Below are 16,074 nucleotides of genomic sequence, written 5' to 3' on the forward strand. Positions count from 1 at the left end.
CCAGGCATGTCCCACCGGGAGGAGGCCCCAGGGGGAGACCCAGGACACACTGGAAGGACTATGTCTCTCTGCTGGCCTGGGAACGCCTTGGGGTCCCACTGGAGGAGCTGGAGGAAATGTCTGGGGTGAGGGCGACACGGCAGTGGGAAGAAATGGATGGAAATACTTTGTACTTTTCTATTGCACTTCAAGTTTAGATGCTTATGATTGTATATATATTATATATATTTATAACATTTCCTTTAATAGAAAACCATGGTCCGATGAGCAGATGTTCATTCATTTCAGTGTTTTAAACAGCTATTGCATAATGTCGGTCTGCCCCTCTGACAGGTGGAAGCATTAGCGCGACATCATCCGCACAAACTCTAAAAACACAGGAAAAGAAACAGTTCAGTTAAGGCGATTATTGTCATACAAACAAACAAACAAAGGCAGCTGTGCCCCCTCACCCTCAAAGTCCACCAGCCCGTCCCCATTCAGGTCCACCTCACGCAGGATCTCATTGATCTCCCGATTTGTCACCTGTTCCCCCATCAGCTTCTTCATGGCCTCACGCAGCTCTGCCAAACTGATCAAGCCGTCGCCGTTGGAGTCAAACTGCACCATAAGCAACATGTTCAAAAACAGCCCAAAATACTTGACTACCAACCATGTCTATACCTCCTTAAATGCATCCCACAGTTCATTGACCCTAACCATGTTTACACCCCCTTAAATGCATCACGCAGTTCATTCAACCTAGCCACATTTATATCCCCTTAAATGCATCATGCAGTTCTTTGACCCCAATCATGTCTATACCTCCTTAAATGCATCCCGCAGTTCTTTGACCCCAATCATGTCTGCAGTCTCGGCCAACATCTTTGGTCCCATGAGTTCTACAAAGTCCTCAAAGTCGACTTTGCCTCCACCTGTAGGAAAGACACCACCATGCTGTTATCACATATAATGATGTTACAATGACAGTATTGATTTACAAATGTATTATTAAAGGCACTGTATGTAGTTAGGCTTTCACAGTGATACCTTTTTCAGTCACCTGAGTTGCCAGTGCCTTAACCTGAGGACACTGTTTATTCATTCTCAATATGTGGACAGCAAATACTGCAGCAGAAGAGGCTGGACTAGCATTGATTAATCATTGGCTGCAGGTGCTGGGGTTTAGATTCAGACCAGAAAGAGTGATTTTAGGTTCAATCCAATTAGATTTCAACATTGAAACTGGCAACCCAAATGAGAGAGACTCATGAGGATCATTCTGCTTTCTGTTTGGAATATAATCTTGAGAACAAACACTAAATTATAACATAAACAACATCATGTCCAATGTTTTTGTAATTAAGGCTTACTCACAGATCTGCTGGCTCAGCTCGATCAGCTCCATCTCCGTGGGCATGTAGCCCATCGTCCTCATGCACTCGCCCAGATTATTGTGACTGATGTATCCGTCTTTGTTCATAAACTCTGTGAATGCCTCTCGCAGCTCTGTTCAACACACAAGGCAATGTTTAGGCCCATGTACACAAGCATCTGCTCTCATGTTAGATCTTATTTAACCTCACCATCAATCTCCTCGGGCCTCAGCTCCCTGTCCTGGGAAGCAGACATGTACAGGTTTGAGACGAGGCAGAGTACACCATGAGAACATTTAAGATGGAAATATTTACAAATGTAATTAATCACAAGTGTGGGGCCTCCAAATCTAAACACATTTTTACAATAGGAGAACACAAATGATATGATTGAATGTAAACACGTAAGATAAGTCCAATGAGAATGAAAGAGTAACAATAAAACCCCTACATACAAACACTATGTTTAAGCAGGCTTACTGTTCTGGCACAATTTGCTAATGTAAAAAAGCAATGTGTTTTGAGTGATCAGTGTTATGTATGTATACTTGCATAGGATTAAAATGCACTGTAATTCTCTGTTAATAGATGATACAGATACGGTATGTATTTATAGCTCAAAGAAAATAATATATAGTAATGTAAAGTATGTTTTGGGGCGTTCAGGCTTGTCCTTCGCACTGGCCCTAATAAACCTAATAGTGCTGCCAAATCAATCAATGTCTTTCCATGGAAACGATCGACTGTTTGTGAGTGGAAGTTAAAAGGGGTTTGAAATGGCTCAGTGATGGCATGTAACGACAACGCTATAGCATTACACAGAGGCAGGTAGTAGTAGTGGAAGTGGTAGTAGTAGTGATAGTGGTGGTAAAAGTGGTAGCGGTGAGTTATATTTCCTGTTTTGAATTGCATTTTTGTTATCTTATTTTCATTACCAATATGTAAAGGTGCACTATGTAACTTTTCTCATGGTCCACCACCTGCTTGTCTCCATGGAGGCTATTGCTTTGCCTGGAATGTTCCAAAGCATCCATGGAAACAAGCATGGATTGCTAAGTAATAAGTCAGGTCTGTGGAGAGCTGACACATGTTCACAGTAATAATGCATGTTTTTCAGGGTAATTTTGAGTGATAAAACTGCGGAACACTCTTGGTTAAGATTTAAATATCCATAGCGACAAGCAGGTGGCAGCATCTACATCAGACATTTTTTCTAATGCTCTTTTCTGTACTATACTAAAAGTCAGATACAAGTTGATGAGATACTTCACTACTTAACCCATCACCAGAGAAAAACTTCCCATATAAATGAAGATGAGGTGGTTGAAGAATTGGATGATTTAAAGTACAGAACTTGTTACATACGAACGCAAACCCTTGTCTTAGGAACACACAGGCCGGGCCTACTATCTGCAGCATCTTGCAGTTCTTCACCAAAGCACCAAAAGTTTCACTGAACGGCTTTTCCCTCAGGTCTTCATCGTCCTCTAGCTGGTGCTCTGTTTCCGAATGAGCCTTAATGCTGTCATTTGCCCCCTTAGAGTCACACAATTATGAGTATTAATCATAATCATCTTTGTGTAAACAGATAAGACCCACAGACACACAGTGAGAGTGGAGTTGTAAGCCTGGATTACATAAGCTGCTTTTTATTTCGAGGCAATCCTCTCACATCAGCCTTTGCCCAGTCACTGGACAACTTTGCGTATCCGATCCCAAAGGCTCATTTTGCTAATTGTCTGATCCTCTAACATCTTCTGGAGTTACATAAGACTCACAGCGTCTTGTACAATGTGTTCTTCAGTTAAAGGGCTATATCATGCTGTTTTCTGATCTATCTTATAATATTGTTTCATTCACACATGTTTAACACACAAACCCTGCTCATTTAGGCTGATTTCTTCTCTTAAAAACAATTTGTTCCACCTTGTGATGTAATGTGGTAATACAGGAAGGGCTCCGCTCTGTTTTTAACCTCCATACAGCTTTGCTAGAATCATTTGGATAATTTCAGACCTGGAATTGCCAATCTCTACTGAACTAAAGGTAAAAGGAGATGTTAACTTGAAAACTCCCACTTCATGACATCACAAGGTGGAACAGAGCATTTTGAGCTTTGGAGATGTAGACTAATGATAAAGGTATGACTTAAACAACTCCAGGTATGTTTTTGATGAAGCAACAGTATTATAACATGGTTTAAAGCTTACAAGAGTCAATTTTGTGTAATATAGGAACTTTAAGAGGGAAATAGGAAATACATAATAAAGTTAAGGATTAAAGTCAATTCAATTAAAAATTCACAGCAAAACTATACCAAACATAATTAATTAATAAATGAATACATAAATATATTTTCTGATCAAGTTGTTTTTAAGTTTTAATTAAATTTTATTTTTTGACTTATATTTTTATTTAACTTTTTTTTTTCTTTTTTGTGTCTTTTTTGTGTCTTGTCAACTCTCAAAATGTTCTACGCATCAAATAGAATCAAAGTTTTATCAGTCAAAAAATACACTAAACAAAAATCTGTCAGTGAATGTGAAAGTTCCTACCTTTTTGTTTTTCATAGATGGTTTGGTGCAGTTGCCCATCACCAAATAACATCAGTAAAGTCCTGTGTTCCTCTGTGCCACATTTATGATAAAAAGCAGGATCCTGTCGTTCATCATGTTGTAAATATTCTACAGCCCAATTAGTCTCTGTAAGTCAGTGCTGCAGACACAGAAGTGGGTCCACAGCTGAGGCACTGGTTTTAAATCCTCCCTTTCCCTCCCTCCCCCCATCTCTCTCTCTTTCTCTCTCCTGTCTCTCTTTCTCTCTCTCTCTCTTTCTTTCTCCCCGTCACTCCCCATTTCTCTCACTCTTTTTCTCTCTCTCCCTCCTTCTCACCCTCTTCTCCTCTCTTTCTTTCTCCCTTTTCCTCTCTCACACTTTCACACTCACACTCTCACACTCTCACTCTCTCACTCTCTCTCTCACAGTCTCACACTCTCCAGTCTGTCCATCTCCCCTCCTCTCCCCTTCTCTCCCATCCTCTCCCCTCCCCTCTCTCTTTCTTTTCCCTCCTCTCTCTCCCTCCCCTCCTTTCCTCTCTCCCTCCCTCTCCCTCTCTCTCCCTCCTGTCATCTCCCCTCCTCTCACGCTGTCCTCCTCTCACCCTTCCCTCCTCTCTTGCTGCCTCTCTCTCTCATTCTCCCTCTACCCCTTCTCTCTTTCTCTCTCTCCCTCTCTCCCCTCTTGTCATCTCCCCTCCTCTGCTCTCTCTCTCTTCCCTCTCTCTCACCCTCTCCTCTTCCCCTCTTCTCACCTCTCTCCCTCCCCTCTCTCTCTCTCCCTCCTGTCATCTCCCCTCCCTCTCTCTCCCTCTTCCTCTCTCCCTCCCTCCCACTCTCTCTCTCTCCTGTCATCTCCCCTCCTCTCATGCTGTCCTCCTCTCACCCTTCCCTCCTCTCTCTCTCTTTCTCCCTCTACCCCTTCTCTCTCTCTCCCTCTCTCCTCTCTTGTCATCCCCCCCTCTCTCTCTCTCCTCCCTATCTCAGAGCCCCTCCTCTCTTCCCTCTCTCTCACCCTCTTGTCCTCCTCTCCCCTCTCTCTCTCTTCCTCCCTCTCCATCCTCTCCCCCTCCTGTCACCCCCCCCTCCCTCTCCCTCCCTCCTGTCATCTCTCCTCGTCTCATCCTCTCCTCCCCTCATCCTCCCCTCATCTCACGCTCAGATGCAGTGGGTTTATCTGTGTTGAAGGGGGAATTAAGAGCATATAAATGAACTGGGGTTAATCCTTATGCTTTTAGATTACTGAGAAAGATACACTGATCAAGAGAAATTAACAATGAGGCAAAAATAAGTAAGATGCTTTTAAGTTTGAGTAATGTAAAATAATTAAAGTAAATGCAAGATAGACCCTTTTAATGCTAAACTATGGAACATTCAAGGAAAATCAATAACTCTCCATAGAAACTGCAGAAAAGGTGCAAATACAACAGAAGGAAGAACACGAACTAGGACAAAATAGGGAAAGGAAGAGGAAAGTACTTCATTTTGCTACTTCAGTGAAAGTACAGATACCAGAGCAAAAAATACTCAAGTAAAAGTGAAAGTACCATGAAAAAATCAACTCATAAAAGTATTCAAGTTCCCATTTGTAAATATACTAGAGTAAAAAGTAAAACTACTTTGTGCATATTTTGAGGTCTTATAAGGCGTCAAATGTAGTGATTTTGAAAAAGATGTGTGTTGAATTTTGTTTTCTGGCTGTTTTCATAAACGCATCAAACTTTTCTGCAGTCGCATAAATTAATCAAGTATTTATTATTCCGTTTGTACTTGAGCCAACCTTATTTTCAGTGTATTTTGAGGCAGGTTCCTATGTCATATGGTGTGGCAGGATGAACGAGGCTCTCATTCCTTCTTAATATTTTGTGTTTAAGCTGTTACACAATCTGATGACCTTTGATGAGGGGTCATCGCCGTGGTGCTTTAGAAAGAGTTGGAATCATGAACTAACCAAAGATTGCAACACATCTGCCACAAATCTACACAAACACAGATATATAATAATAATAATAATAATAATAATAATAATAATAATAATAATAATAATAATAATAATAATAATAATAATAATAATAATAATAATAGCAATAATAATAATAACAATAATAGCAATAATGATAATAATAATAATAGCAATAATGATAATAATAATATTAGCAATAATGATAATAATAATAATAGCAATAATGATAATAATAATAATAATAATAGCAATAATGATAATAATAATAATAATAATACTAATAATAATACTAATAATACTACTACTACTACTACTACTAATAATAATAATAATAATAATAATAATAATAATGCAACTTTTAAGGCAGACTTTTTTCATTTTAGGGTTGTCAAAAAATGTTGAAGCTTCTGTTGCTCAAATACTGTCAAATACAACTGAATCTTAGCTGAACTGAAATGTGAAAGAAATAATGTTATATGGGACCTCAATAAGAGAAAAAAATAGAACTATATGCGTTCAAATGTAAATACGCAACATAGGATTAAAAACAGCTTTAAGTTTGTTTCACTGTTTGTTCTGCATGTTCTTTCACTGATTGGAGTGGGAAAAATATCACCTGCCTCACCACAAGGGCTGTGTTATATTTTTCTCACTAGTTTCCTGCAGTTCAAGCCTATGTTGTGCGATCAAGTACTGCAATGTGCTTTTGATTTTTGGAGTAACTGTACCAGAAAACAGTTACTCATAATCTGTATTCTGAACAGTAATCTCAGTGCATGTATTCAGTTACTTCTGTAGAATGGTGTATTGCAAGATCATCACCACCAGAGGCCGCTGTAGCACAGGCTGATTGAGGGAGTTCCTCTAACAGCTGCACTGGCATTAAGCTGAAATGTGGCTGTTCTTTCATGGACAGATATGGAGCTTAAGCAGAGGGACTTATACCACCAAATGTGACAGGGGTCATGATATCAATGCACTTTTACTTTCAACTATTAAAAAGCACTTTGAGCGGGGGGAAAAAGTGAAACTGCTTGCACATATGTGACCGCTACTAGTGCCCAGACTTAAGACCAGGCAGGGACAGATGCCTTTAGTCACATTCATAGTTTACTACAATTTGTGAGACAAGGAACCTTTGTATTTAATTAATAAGCTTCAGTTTAATATATTTTCTTATTTGTATGTTTTTGTTTATATTTTTATATTTTTTAACTATATTTTTACAGTGGTCCTTGTATTTATTCCTCCTCTTTAGCACACAGATTTGCTGTTTTGTATGAAAAGAGCTCTATAAATAAATTGCCTTAATACTAATAGCACAACGATGTTTAATTTTAGTTTTATATTCTGTAATTTCTATAGAAAACCATGAAATGAGCATTTATCCTCAAACTATTGCATTAGGATAATTAGGTTATTGTTATATTTCATTTCAAATTATACTTGTCTTTACATCAGGTTTGGCATTGTGGGGTTTTGTGTCTTCTCTTACCCTGGCTTGAAGTTGAAACCTTTAGTCAAGATGTTACTACGAACATGGTAAAATAACCCCGCAAATTATATGAAAAGTACATTTTACTTTTCAGTCTAGTTAAAAATGTAGAGGAGTAGAAAGTACAGATACTGCTCTCAAATGTAGTGAAGTAAAAGTGAAAAGTATCTACTGTAAAATGTATTTAGGTAGAGCACAGATACCTAGAAATTTTACTTAGGTACAGTACTTCTACTTCTTGTAATTCTCTACCTTTCACCACTGAGTCTATCCAAGCGCACACTGTAAACATCACTTGATCTGTCTAAAGACAACACAAGTTGGGCCAACATTAAGTCCGTCTCTAAATAACCAAAGACCTGAGCAGAGCCATTAGGTCTGATTAAACTCCACCATTTTAATATTTTATGTGAATGACTCTTTAATGCTGGACCCACAGCTTTGTCCACACTGTGTTTTGTTTACTTTTCAATTGCATGTCCCGAGTCGGCACATGACCGGCTGTAACTCCACCAGTGGTAGGTTAATTTAGTGGCATGTACTTGTAATAGTAGCTGTCCATGTCTTCTGTGGGTGAGCATGGTACAACAACAGTAAAGTGATCTTAGAATAACAGTGTTTGTGCAGCACGGGGCAGATTAGGGATGCTCCAGTCCAGCTTTTTCAGTTCTGATACCGATTTCAGTACAAGAGCTTTAAGGATCTGCCTATATCTGATATGAAGCAAAACCAGCATAGAGACTGAAAACAACATTTATTTCCTTAAAACACAAATAACTTAAGACAAACTGATTCAAATGTGATACGCAGCTGTTATTTATCCCTCAAGTAACCACAAAACAGCTCTGAATAAACAACAAGTTCAAACATTATGAGACTTGGATTAAATGATCTAATTACATCAATGTATATGTCCAACCAGGATATCGACTGAAGCGATATTTGGAAGCTGATATCTTATCCCAGTATCGTATCGGTGCATCTCTATTACAGATCGACCTGTAATGTGAGATCAGGTGAGGGTCTATGGACAGAGGAGACCGGATCATACAGAACCAGCATGTTCCTATGGGTCAGAACAATGAAATAAAAGGCAGATTATGGATACTAATCTCTATGTAATCTGATTTTTATTTTTATATATCGAAATATATAAAAACAGTATTCACTGTCATATTACAACATTTTTATACTACCTGATTTTCAGACTGTGAAAGGAGGAAGTTGGTTTTAGTTTTCAGTTCTCGCAAACTCTTTGGCACATTGTATTTACATGCATGGATTTTTTTATTTTTATTTTTTTAACCACTATCATAGCTTTAAAAGAACTTTTTCAGACAGAAAATAGAAGAAGGCTGGACCACCAAAGAACAGCCAATCAGCTCTCATCCCAAAGCGTCTTACAGCAACTCACAAGGCTCTTAATTACACGTTTCTGAGTTTGATTTTTGTCACAAAGATATGTTTTTACAATGCGCTTGTGTTGAGGAAAACAATATTTACTCAAATATAAGACTACATGATTTACTTGCAGAGGTGGAAAAAGTACTCAATTTTGTTACTTAAGTAAAAGTACAGATACCGGAGCAAAGAAATACGCAAATAAAAGTAAAAGTACCACATGAAAAAATGTAATTAAGGAAAAGTATTTAAGTGCCCATTTAAAAAGTATTTCACACAAGTGTTGTTAATTTGTTAAAGTGTAAATGTAGTTTAAATGTAGATGTATTAAAACATAATAAATATGTATTAAAAACATAATAAATAATAAATACGGTAAATATAGATTTAAAATGATACATATTTTGGTCAACAATACGAATACATTTCTTAATTATGAATTTTGTGTATTTATTTTTCTTTTGCTCAAAGCCGAAAATTGTACTCAAAAAACTTTAGTCAAGATGTTACCATGAGTATGATAAAAATAACGCCTCAAATAATATGAAAAGTACTTTTACTTTTCAGTCCTGTTAAAAAATGTAGAGGAGTAGAAAGTACAGATACCGCTCTCAAATGTAGTGAAGTAAAAGTAAAAAGTATCCACTGTAAAATGTACTTCACCAAAGTACAGATACTTAAAAATTCTACTTAAGTCCAATACTTTACTACTTGTACTTCATTACCTTCCACCACGGTTTACTTCCACAACCAAATCAACTTTAAACTACCAAGACGCAGATGCAACAATTTCTCTGGAGTCGATACGTTAAACAACATGAATAATTTATGCATACATTTAAGAAGAGGCCATTTTTTTTCATTTATAATTAAAAGTAGCGGTCAGTGAAGGTAAAGCTTTTGATGCAACCTCTACACATGTAAACATAATGACTGATGGGCTGTCTCTCAGGTTCTTAAAATAACCGGGGCCTCTCTTTGCGTCACCAGCTCTTTTGTCAGTTACCCCAGTCCCCCTAATTAGGATCAACTACATCACGGTTGACTTCTCGTGAGCATCTCAGTAATAATGACTTCCTGTTTTTGACCTGGCTTCAGCTGGGATCAGGTTACTTGTTTCTAAAAAGGCAATGAGCGCTTTGTAGTGAGTGAAACGTAATCTGTTTGCGTTCCTACTCAAAACACAAGTCCATACATTTCCCAGCTTAACTCAACATGATACCGCCAGAATCCACATGTTAAGTGACAGATGTGTAAAACCTATACGTGCCAGTGTTGTTCCATATTTGAGCTGACACCAACGCACAATGCCTTCAGTGATTTATCAGATGTCAGACTGGCAGTGTCTGTATCCCGTAAGGATTACACTTCCGTCATGTTTTCCAATGCAGGGAAGCTTAAACCCCCCCCCAAACGCACGCTATCTTCTCAGCTTTAGTCCTGTTTGGAGTGGTTTGGGTCACAGCAGCTGTCACAGTCGTTAGTGACATGTAGGTAATTAAAGTAGCCTATATGTTAAGGACAAGGAGGGAGGGGACAGAGGGAGGGAAGGGGGTCAGGTGGGGCTCCAGACAAAAAGTGTAACTCCGATGAGATGGTTTTAAATTTGTATTCGGGGCTTAGAGTTTCAATCATGTGGCTGGAAAGACATTTAATCAGCCGCAGAACTTGAGCCACGCAACATGGGCCCACACAGAGGACGATTCTACTACGCACTTACATAAAGCGTTTGGTAACACAAGCCCAGAACAGTAGCCTGCGACTTCATATAACTTTAATAGTACTCTGAGGGCAGGGACACTCCAAATAAAGCCAAATAATAGAACTATAATAACATCTAAAGCCATGAAAGGTATTTTTTTCCCTTTGTTTGTTTGTTGTTTTTTGGCATTTTAAGTGTTGCATCTTTACTTTGAACAAACCTGACTCTTATTTGGGCACCTGCTTGTCTCCATGGAAATATTCTTTGACTATAATATTCCACAGTTTGGCACAAACGTATCTAACACCGAAATGGTCCAGAGTATGGTTTCAACTTTGTATTTCCATAGAATCATGCAGGTTCAACAGTTACTTTTTAGACCAAAACTGATAAGATGAAGACAGAAATGCTCTATGTGAATTACAATGTTTTGATACGATAGCCTTTTGTGTCTATATAAAAAAAAATATAGAACATTTGAGTAACTTCATAATGGGATAAAGTCAAATTTATGCAGCTCTTACCTGTCCGAACACAGAGGTGACAATGGGTAGCAGGTCCACTGGCTCCGCCTCCTTCTCTGGCTCCTCGGGCTCTTTTCGGTGTGGTCCCTCCATCAGCTCCTCCAGGGTCTTCTCTAGTGCGTGCGCCTCCTCCACGGTGGGGTTTGGCCTCACCACTTTCTTTTGTCGACGCGTCTGCGGCGTTGGGACTTCGCCGGACGTCTTTTCCTGCCCGTCTCTTCTCTTCTTCTGCTTCTCCACTTTCTTCTTGATCGCAGCTTGAACCTTTAGACGGAATAGGAGAGGGACAGTTACGACATTTGGGGGAAAAAAAGAGACTGTACACGCAAGCCCGGTACAGTTATGTCACAGTGTGCAAAATATGAGGCTCAGTGTCCTTTATATGACACCTGGACATTTAAAATGCATGTGAATTAGGCAGGGCTTCTGTCACTTTCCAGGAAACAAGACAAATGAGAGCTCTATTAACATTTTATATGGGCTGTTTTACTCTTGGTTTGCAGTGCACAAGATGAGTCCCTTTAAGGAAGTTATAATACATGTAAAAACAGATTAAAAGTAATATTACATTTGCATTTCATTGTAGATTCATAATTAGGTGCAACCAAAACCAGGGTCCAATAAATTATTCACAGAGGCGCTCAAAGCCCTTTACATTAAATAACCACTCACCCATTCATACACCAGTGTACAAGAACAATGGGGGTGAGGTGGGTTAAGTGTCTTGCCCAAGGACACAACGACAGCCTTCATCTGTGGAAGCTGTGGATCTGACCACTCAACCAATGATGAGTATGTCGAGAGCAGGATTTGAACCGCCAACCAAATAGTGTATAACGACAGGCCAACTAAATTATATATACGGGGAAATTTTGTGTGATTTGGACCTATTTCTGTATTTCAATTAGAAACTTTTGAAGATTTAGAATAATAATGAATGAATAAATTAACTTACAATGCTTATGTGGAATATAAAGGGTTTAGCCAGACACAACTAAATACTATGAAAAAATTAAAATAAAAGCGAGTCTATATTCAAATTCTCCAATAGACTCTTAACACTTTGCTTTGATTAAAAAGAAAGCATCTTTTGTTAGCTTTTTTTTCATTGTTTAAGCATTATCCAACCCCTTCAGATGCCCTACCTTTGCATTATCTCTCTGGTAAAAGAACAGCCATTAGATTTGTCCACGCACCTGTTTTGCAGTCCTTTCGGGCGGAGCGCTCATAGCACCCGGAGCGCCTCCTGCTGCTGGTGTCTCCCGAATGATCATGAACATGTTGTTTCCGCGGTGATCCCGACGCTCCCTCTCTCTCGCTCACCCACACCCCCTCCCTCACCCGCCTCACTCCTCTCTCCTCCGCTGCAGCTGACCCTAAACGCTGCCTTGTTTTGCTTTTTTTTTTTACTTTTATGTCTTAAATCTCAACCTGCACACACAATCTGCAAGAAAGCTCATAATAGAATCAAAAATATTAAAATGTGCCACCCAAAAAGTTGCGCAAAGTTAGCAAAAACTTTTTTCCTGCTCCAGATATAAAAGCTATAAAAAAAAACTCCAGTGTGTAGTGAAATATAACTGTCCAAATGCTTCTTTCTTCCTGTAAATGAAATGTGAAAAATCCAAGTTACTGCTCTGGTTGGTTTCCTCAGTGCTGCATGCTGCTTGTCTAGATTTCGGTCTCGGAGTGTGTTTCAGGTGAGCAGGTTTTTATCATCAGCAGTAGTCTTGGCTGCGGGATTGGGTTCCTGCACCTCTGCCCTCGTTGCCGATCCCAGCTCCTTTAGGTGTCATTCTATACCTCCCCAACTTTACTGGTCTCTCACGTTATCTACCTCTCACACACCGACCTCTCTCTCTCCTCCTCTTCCACTCTGAATTCCCATCAACGCTGACAAAAGGTAAAATATTTCTCAGTTTAGTTGATGCAAATAAGAATATATGCAACACTGACTTCATCTTTAGCATACTGTATGTCTACTTTTACAGGCAGTATTGGGAAGTAACTGAAGTAACTGTACTGAAAATACATATTCTGAATGCACATCCTAAATTAAAAAAATACATGGTAGTGCTTTATCATGCAATTTTGGCTTTGAACAGTGCAGTATTAGTGAGAAAAAAGAAGACATGGCTCTAGCAGTCTGTGTTTGAGTGTGTGTGGGTGTGTGTGTGTGTATTTTTACACTATAATATAATGCAGCCCGGTGTAAAAGTATGCAGAACGCAGTATTCTGATTGGGCCATATATACGTTACAAAATACATATTAATGCAGGTATTCAGTATTCTGTAACTAAATACGTTTTCAGTATTCTTCTCAACACTACAGGTATACAGGTCATCTTTCTAAACCGCAAGTTTAAAATTTAAAGATGCACATTGTGACTTTCTGGTGGGGGTCTGTTATCTGCTCGTCTCCATGGGGATGCTGTTGCTTTCTCTGGACTGTTCCATAGTATGGCGTTACGCTTTTAGTGCTTAAAAGTACCTTGAAAAACGTGCACTTTAAGCAGGGTTGCCTCTCCACAGATCTGACCTGTTTCTTGGCTTGGTGGAGGAAGGGAAGATAAATGCAATACTGTGAAACATTCCAGGCAAAGCAATAACATCTCTGTGGGACAAGAAGGTGGCAGCCTCAGCACCAGAAAGGTCACAGTGCACATTTAAACCATAGACCACATGTGTCAAACCCAAGGCCCGGGGGCCAAAAGCGGCCCGCCATGTCATTTTATGTGGCCCGCGACAAGGTAAATATAAATGTATGACTGTCTTAAAATGTCATTTTATCAGGAGTTACGCAGTTACACAGACATATTTTTAATATATTTGCAAATTTGAGACAAACCACTTTGGTGATGTGGCCCGATTTGTCTGTTATTAATGTTCATATCTTGATTAGTGAAATAGTGAAAGAGAAATACCAGGATCATGTAGAGCGGGTTAATTTGAACATATTAAGACCAAAATGACAAGTCTAACAGCAACAGTTATAGAGAGAGGAGCCACAGTTTTCCAATGTAAAGTGAACTGGAGCCAGAGTTGATGGAGCCGGAAGCGCGCCCATGATCACTTCCTATTTGGAATGCGGTGGCTAGCAGGGTAGCTATGTCCATTTATATATATAGTCTATGATTTAAACAAATAGGTAAGCTAATAGTGTGAGGGGTGAAGATTTTAGGTTTGACAAAGAATTTCTTAAGAAAGGTCTATAATGAAACAAACATACAAAATTCATCCTTTGTTTTACTTTTATATTTCAAAGATGAGATCAAAGTTGGTCTGTATCTAGCCTTATGTATTTTAGCGTATGTGTGTGTGTGTGGGGGGGGGGGGTGCGGGTGTGTGTGTGTGTGTGTGTGTGTGTGTGACTGTCAGTTGTATGATTGTGTGGGATTGGGCAGTTGTGGGGGTTGAGAGATTGTTTTTTAATGACTGTAAAGCACTTTGTATTACATTTTTGTATGAAAAGCGCTTTATACATAAAGTCTGATTTGATTTGATTTGAAAAACTAGAACAGGTGGGAGTATGATCAAACTATTCACACCAAATACAAAAATAAGTTTAAAATAAGACTCAGCTTGGACTACACCAGAGTGAAACTTGAGTAATAGTAACTAATAGTTCGACATAGTGACTACTTCAAAAAAGCATTAAATCATCACAGAAGAAAAAAAATAAAAATAGAGGAGACCTTGCACCACTTTTGTCTTTTCTTTTTACATTGACAAATTTTTAAGAATCTGTGTCAATATTTGGGCCAATAGCAGGAAGGTGATTTGGGGAGACGCCGTTAATCCTTCCTCCTCTGTCATATCTGAAGCCGTTGTTGTGTCCAAATTGGATTTTTGTTACATTTGCCCGGGTCAGATGAACGATTCTGAAATCATGGGTTTTGAATAAAAACACATCTCTTGAATGACGTCCACGTTCTTACATAATAATATTGTCCATGTGTGGATGAGCGGCATACACAGGTGCAGTGTCCCATCACAGGCCCTAGTTATGTCTGTTAAAGTGCAAAGAAGCAAGTGCACATCAAACACTAACAGATCTGTGCTAGTTTCAACTCAACAAAGGCACAATAGTGAGTGCATAAAGCCTACTTTCACTAAAAGCTCTTTAAATATAGAAATCAGGCATATCCAGATGACAGGGGTGAGCTGTAGTGATATTATGAGCAAGAACATAGTCTACAACACATACTTAAATAAATCAATCTACTATATTATTAGCTTAAAGCTCCTATATTACGCAAAATTGAGCTTTAAGTCATGTTATAATGCTGTTTAACCTCTCAAAAACATACTTGGAGTTGTTTTTTGTTTCATTCACACATGTTTGAGTAACACTTTATTATTAGTCCACCTACATCTCCAAAGTTCAAAATGCTCTGTTCCACCTTGTGATGTCATGAAGCTTTAGTTTTCAAGTTAGCAGCTACATTTTACCTTTAGTTCATTAGAGATTGGCAATTCCAGGTCTGAAATGATCCAAATGATTCTAGTTAAGGTTAACGTGTATGGAGTTTAAAAACACAGTGGAGCACTTCTGGTATTACTACATGATGACATCACAAGGTGGAACAGAGTGTAGATCAGAACATAGAATAATATGAGCCCTGAAAAAAAAGAAAAAAAAAAAAAGAACAGTTCTCATTGTCTTGCTTGTATGGAGAAGGGAGACTTTTTATCCAAATATGATGTTATGATTCTTACCAACTGCATTAGTTTCATTAAAAATATGAAAAATTGTGTTTTTGGGTAACATTACAATACATTATTAAATTTGCTTGGTATTATTAGTGTGGTATGTCATTGTGTCAAGCTTTGTGAGGTGTTGGCAACTGTCCATAGTATAAATATACATTACCAAAAGTGCCCGTTTAATGGACAACTAATCAGCAATTATTTTTTCAATACATTTAGATTAATGATTGCAGCCCTATTAAAGGTCCTATATTACACAAAATTGACTCTTGTTCTCAAAAACATACCTGGAGTTGTGTTTTGTTTCATTCACGCATGTTTTAGTAACACTTTATTATTAATTTGTCTTCATCTCCAAAGCTCAAAAT

General features: G+C 38.6%; 1 protein-coding gene across 3 annotated transcripts; it reads right to left on the reverse strand.

Annotated features, from left to right (window-relative positions):
• Window positions 1–191: 191 nt before the first annotated feature.
• On the reverse strand, window positions 192–12,275 carry cabp2b (calcium binding protein 2b). 3 transcript variants are annotated; one of them, XM_055224940.1, is made up of 7 exons: window positions 12,192–12,275; window positions 10,996–11,259; window positions 1,566–1,596; window positions 1,357–1,488; window positions 805–914; window positions 453–600; window positions 192–368 (listed from the first exon to the last, which is right to left on the reverse strand). In XM_055224940.1, exons 1-7 carry the CDS (start codon window positions 12,273–12,275, stop codon window positions 343–345), a joined length of 795 nt encoding a protein of 264 aa, XP_055080915.1. In that variant the 3' UTR covers window positions 192–342. The 3 variants fall into 3 exon arrangements, with proteins under 3 accessions (XP_055080915.1, XP_033830069.2, XP_055080916.1); XM_033974178.2 differs by lacking the exons at window positions 10,996–11,259; window positions 12,192–12,275 and adding exons at window positions 2,721–2,891; window positions 3,911–4,054; XM_055224941.1 differs by lacking the exons at window positions 10,996–11,259; window positions 12,192–12,275 and adding an exon at window positions 3,911–4,054.
• Window positions 12,276–16,074: the final 3,799 nt, after the last annotated feature.

The sequence above is a fragment of the Periophthalmus magnuspinnatus genome, chromosome 10 (genome assembly GCF_009829125.3).
Source record: "Periophthalmus magnuspinnatus isolate fPerMag1 chromosome 10, fPerMag1.2.pri, whole genome shotgun sequence".
NCBI lineage: Eukaryota > Metazoa > Chordata > Actinopteri > Gobiiformes > Gobiidae > Periophthalmus > Periophthalmus magnuspinnatus.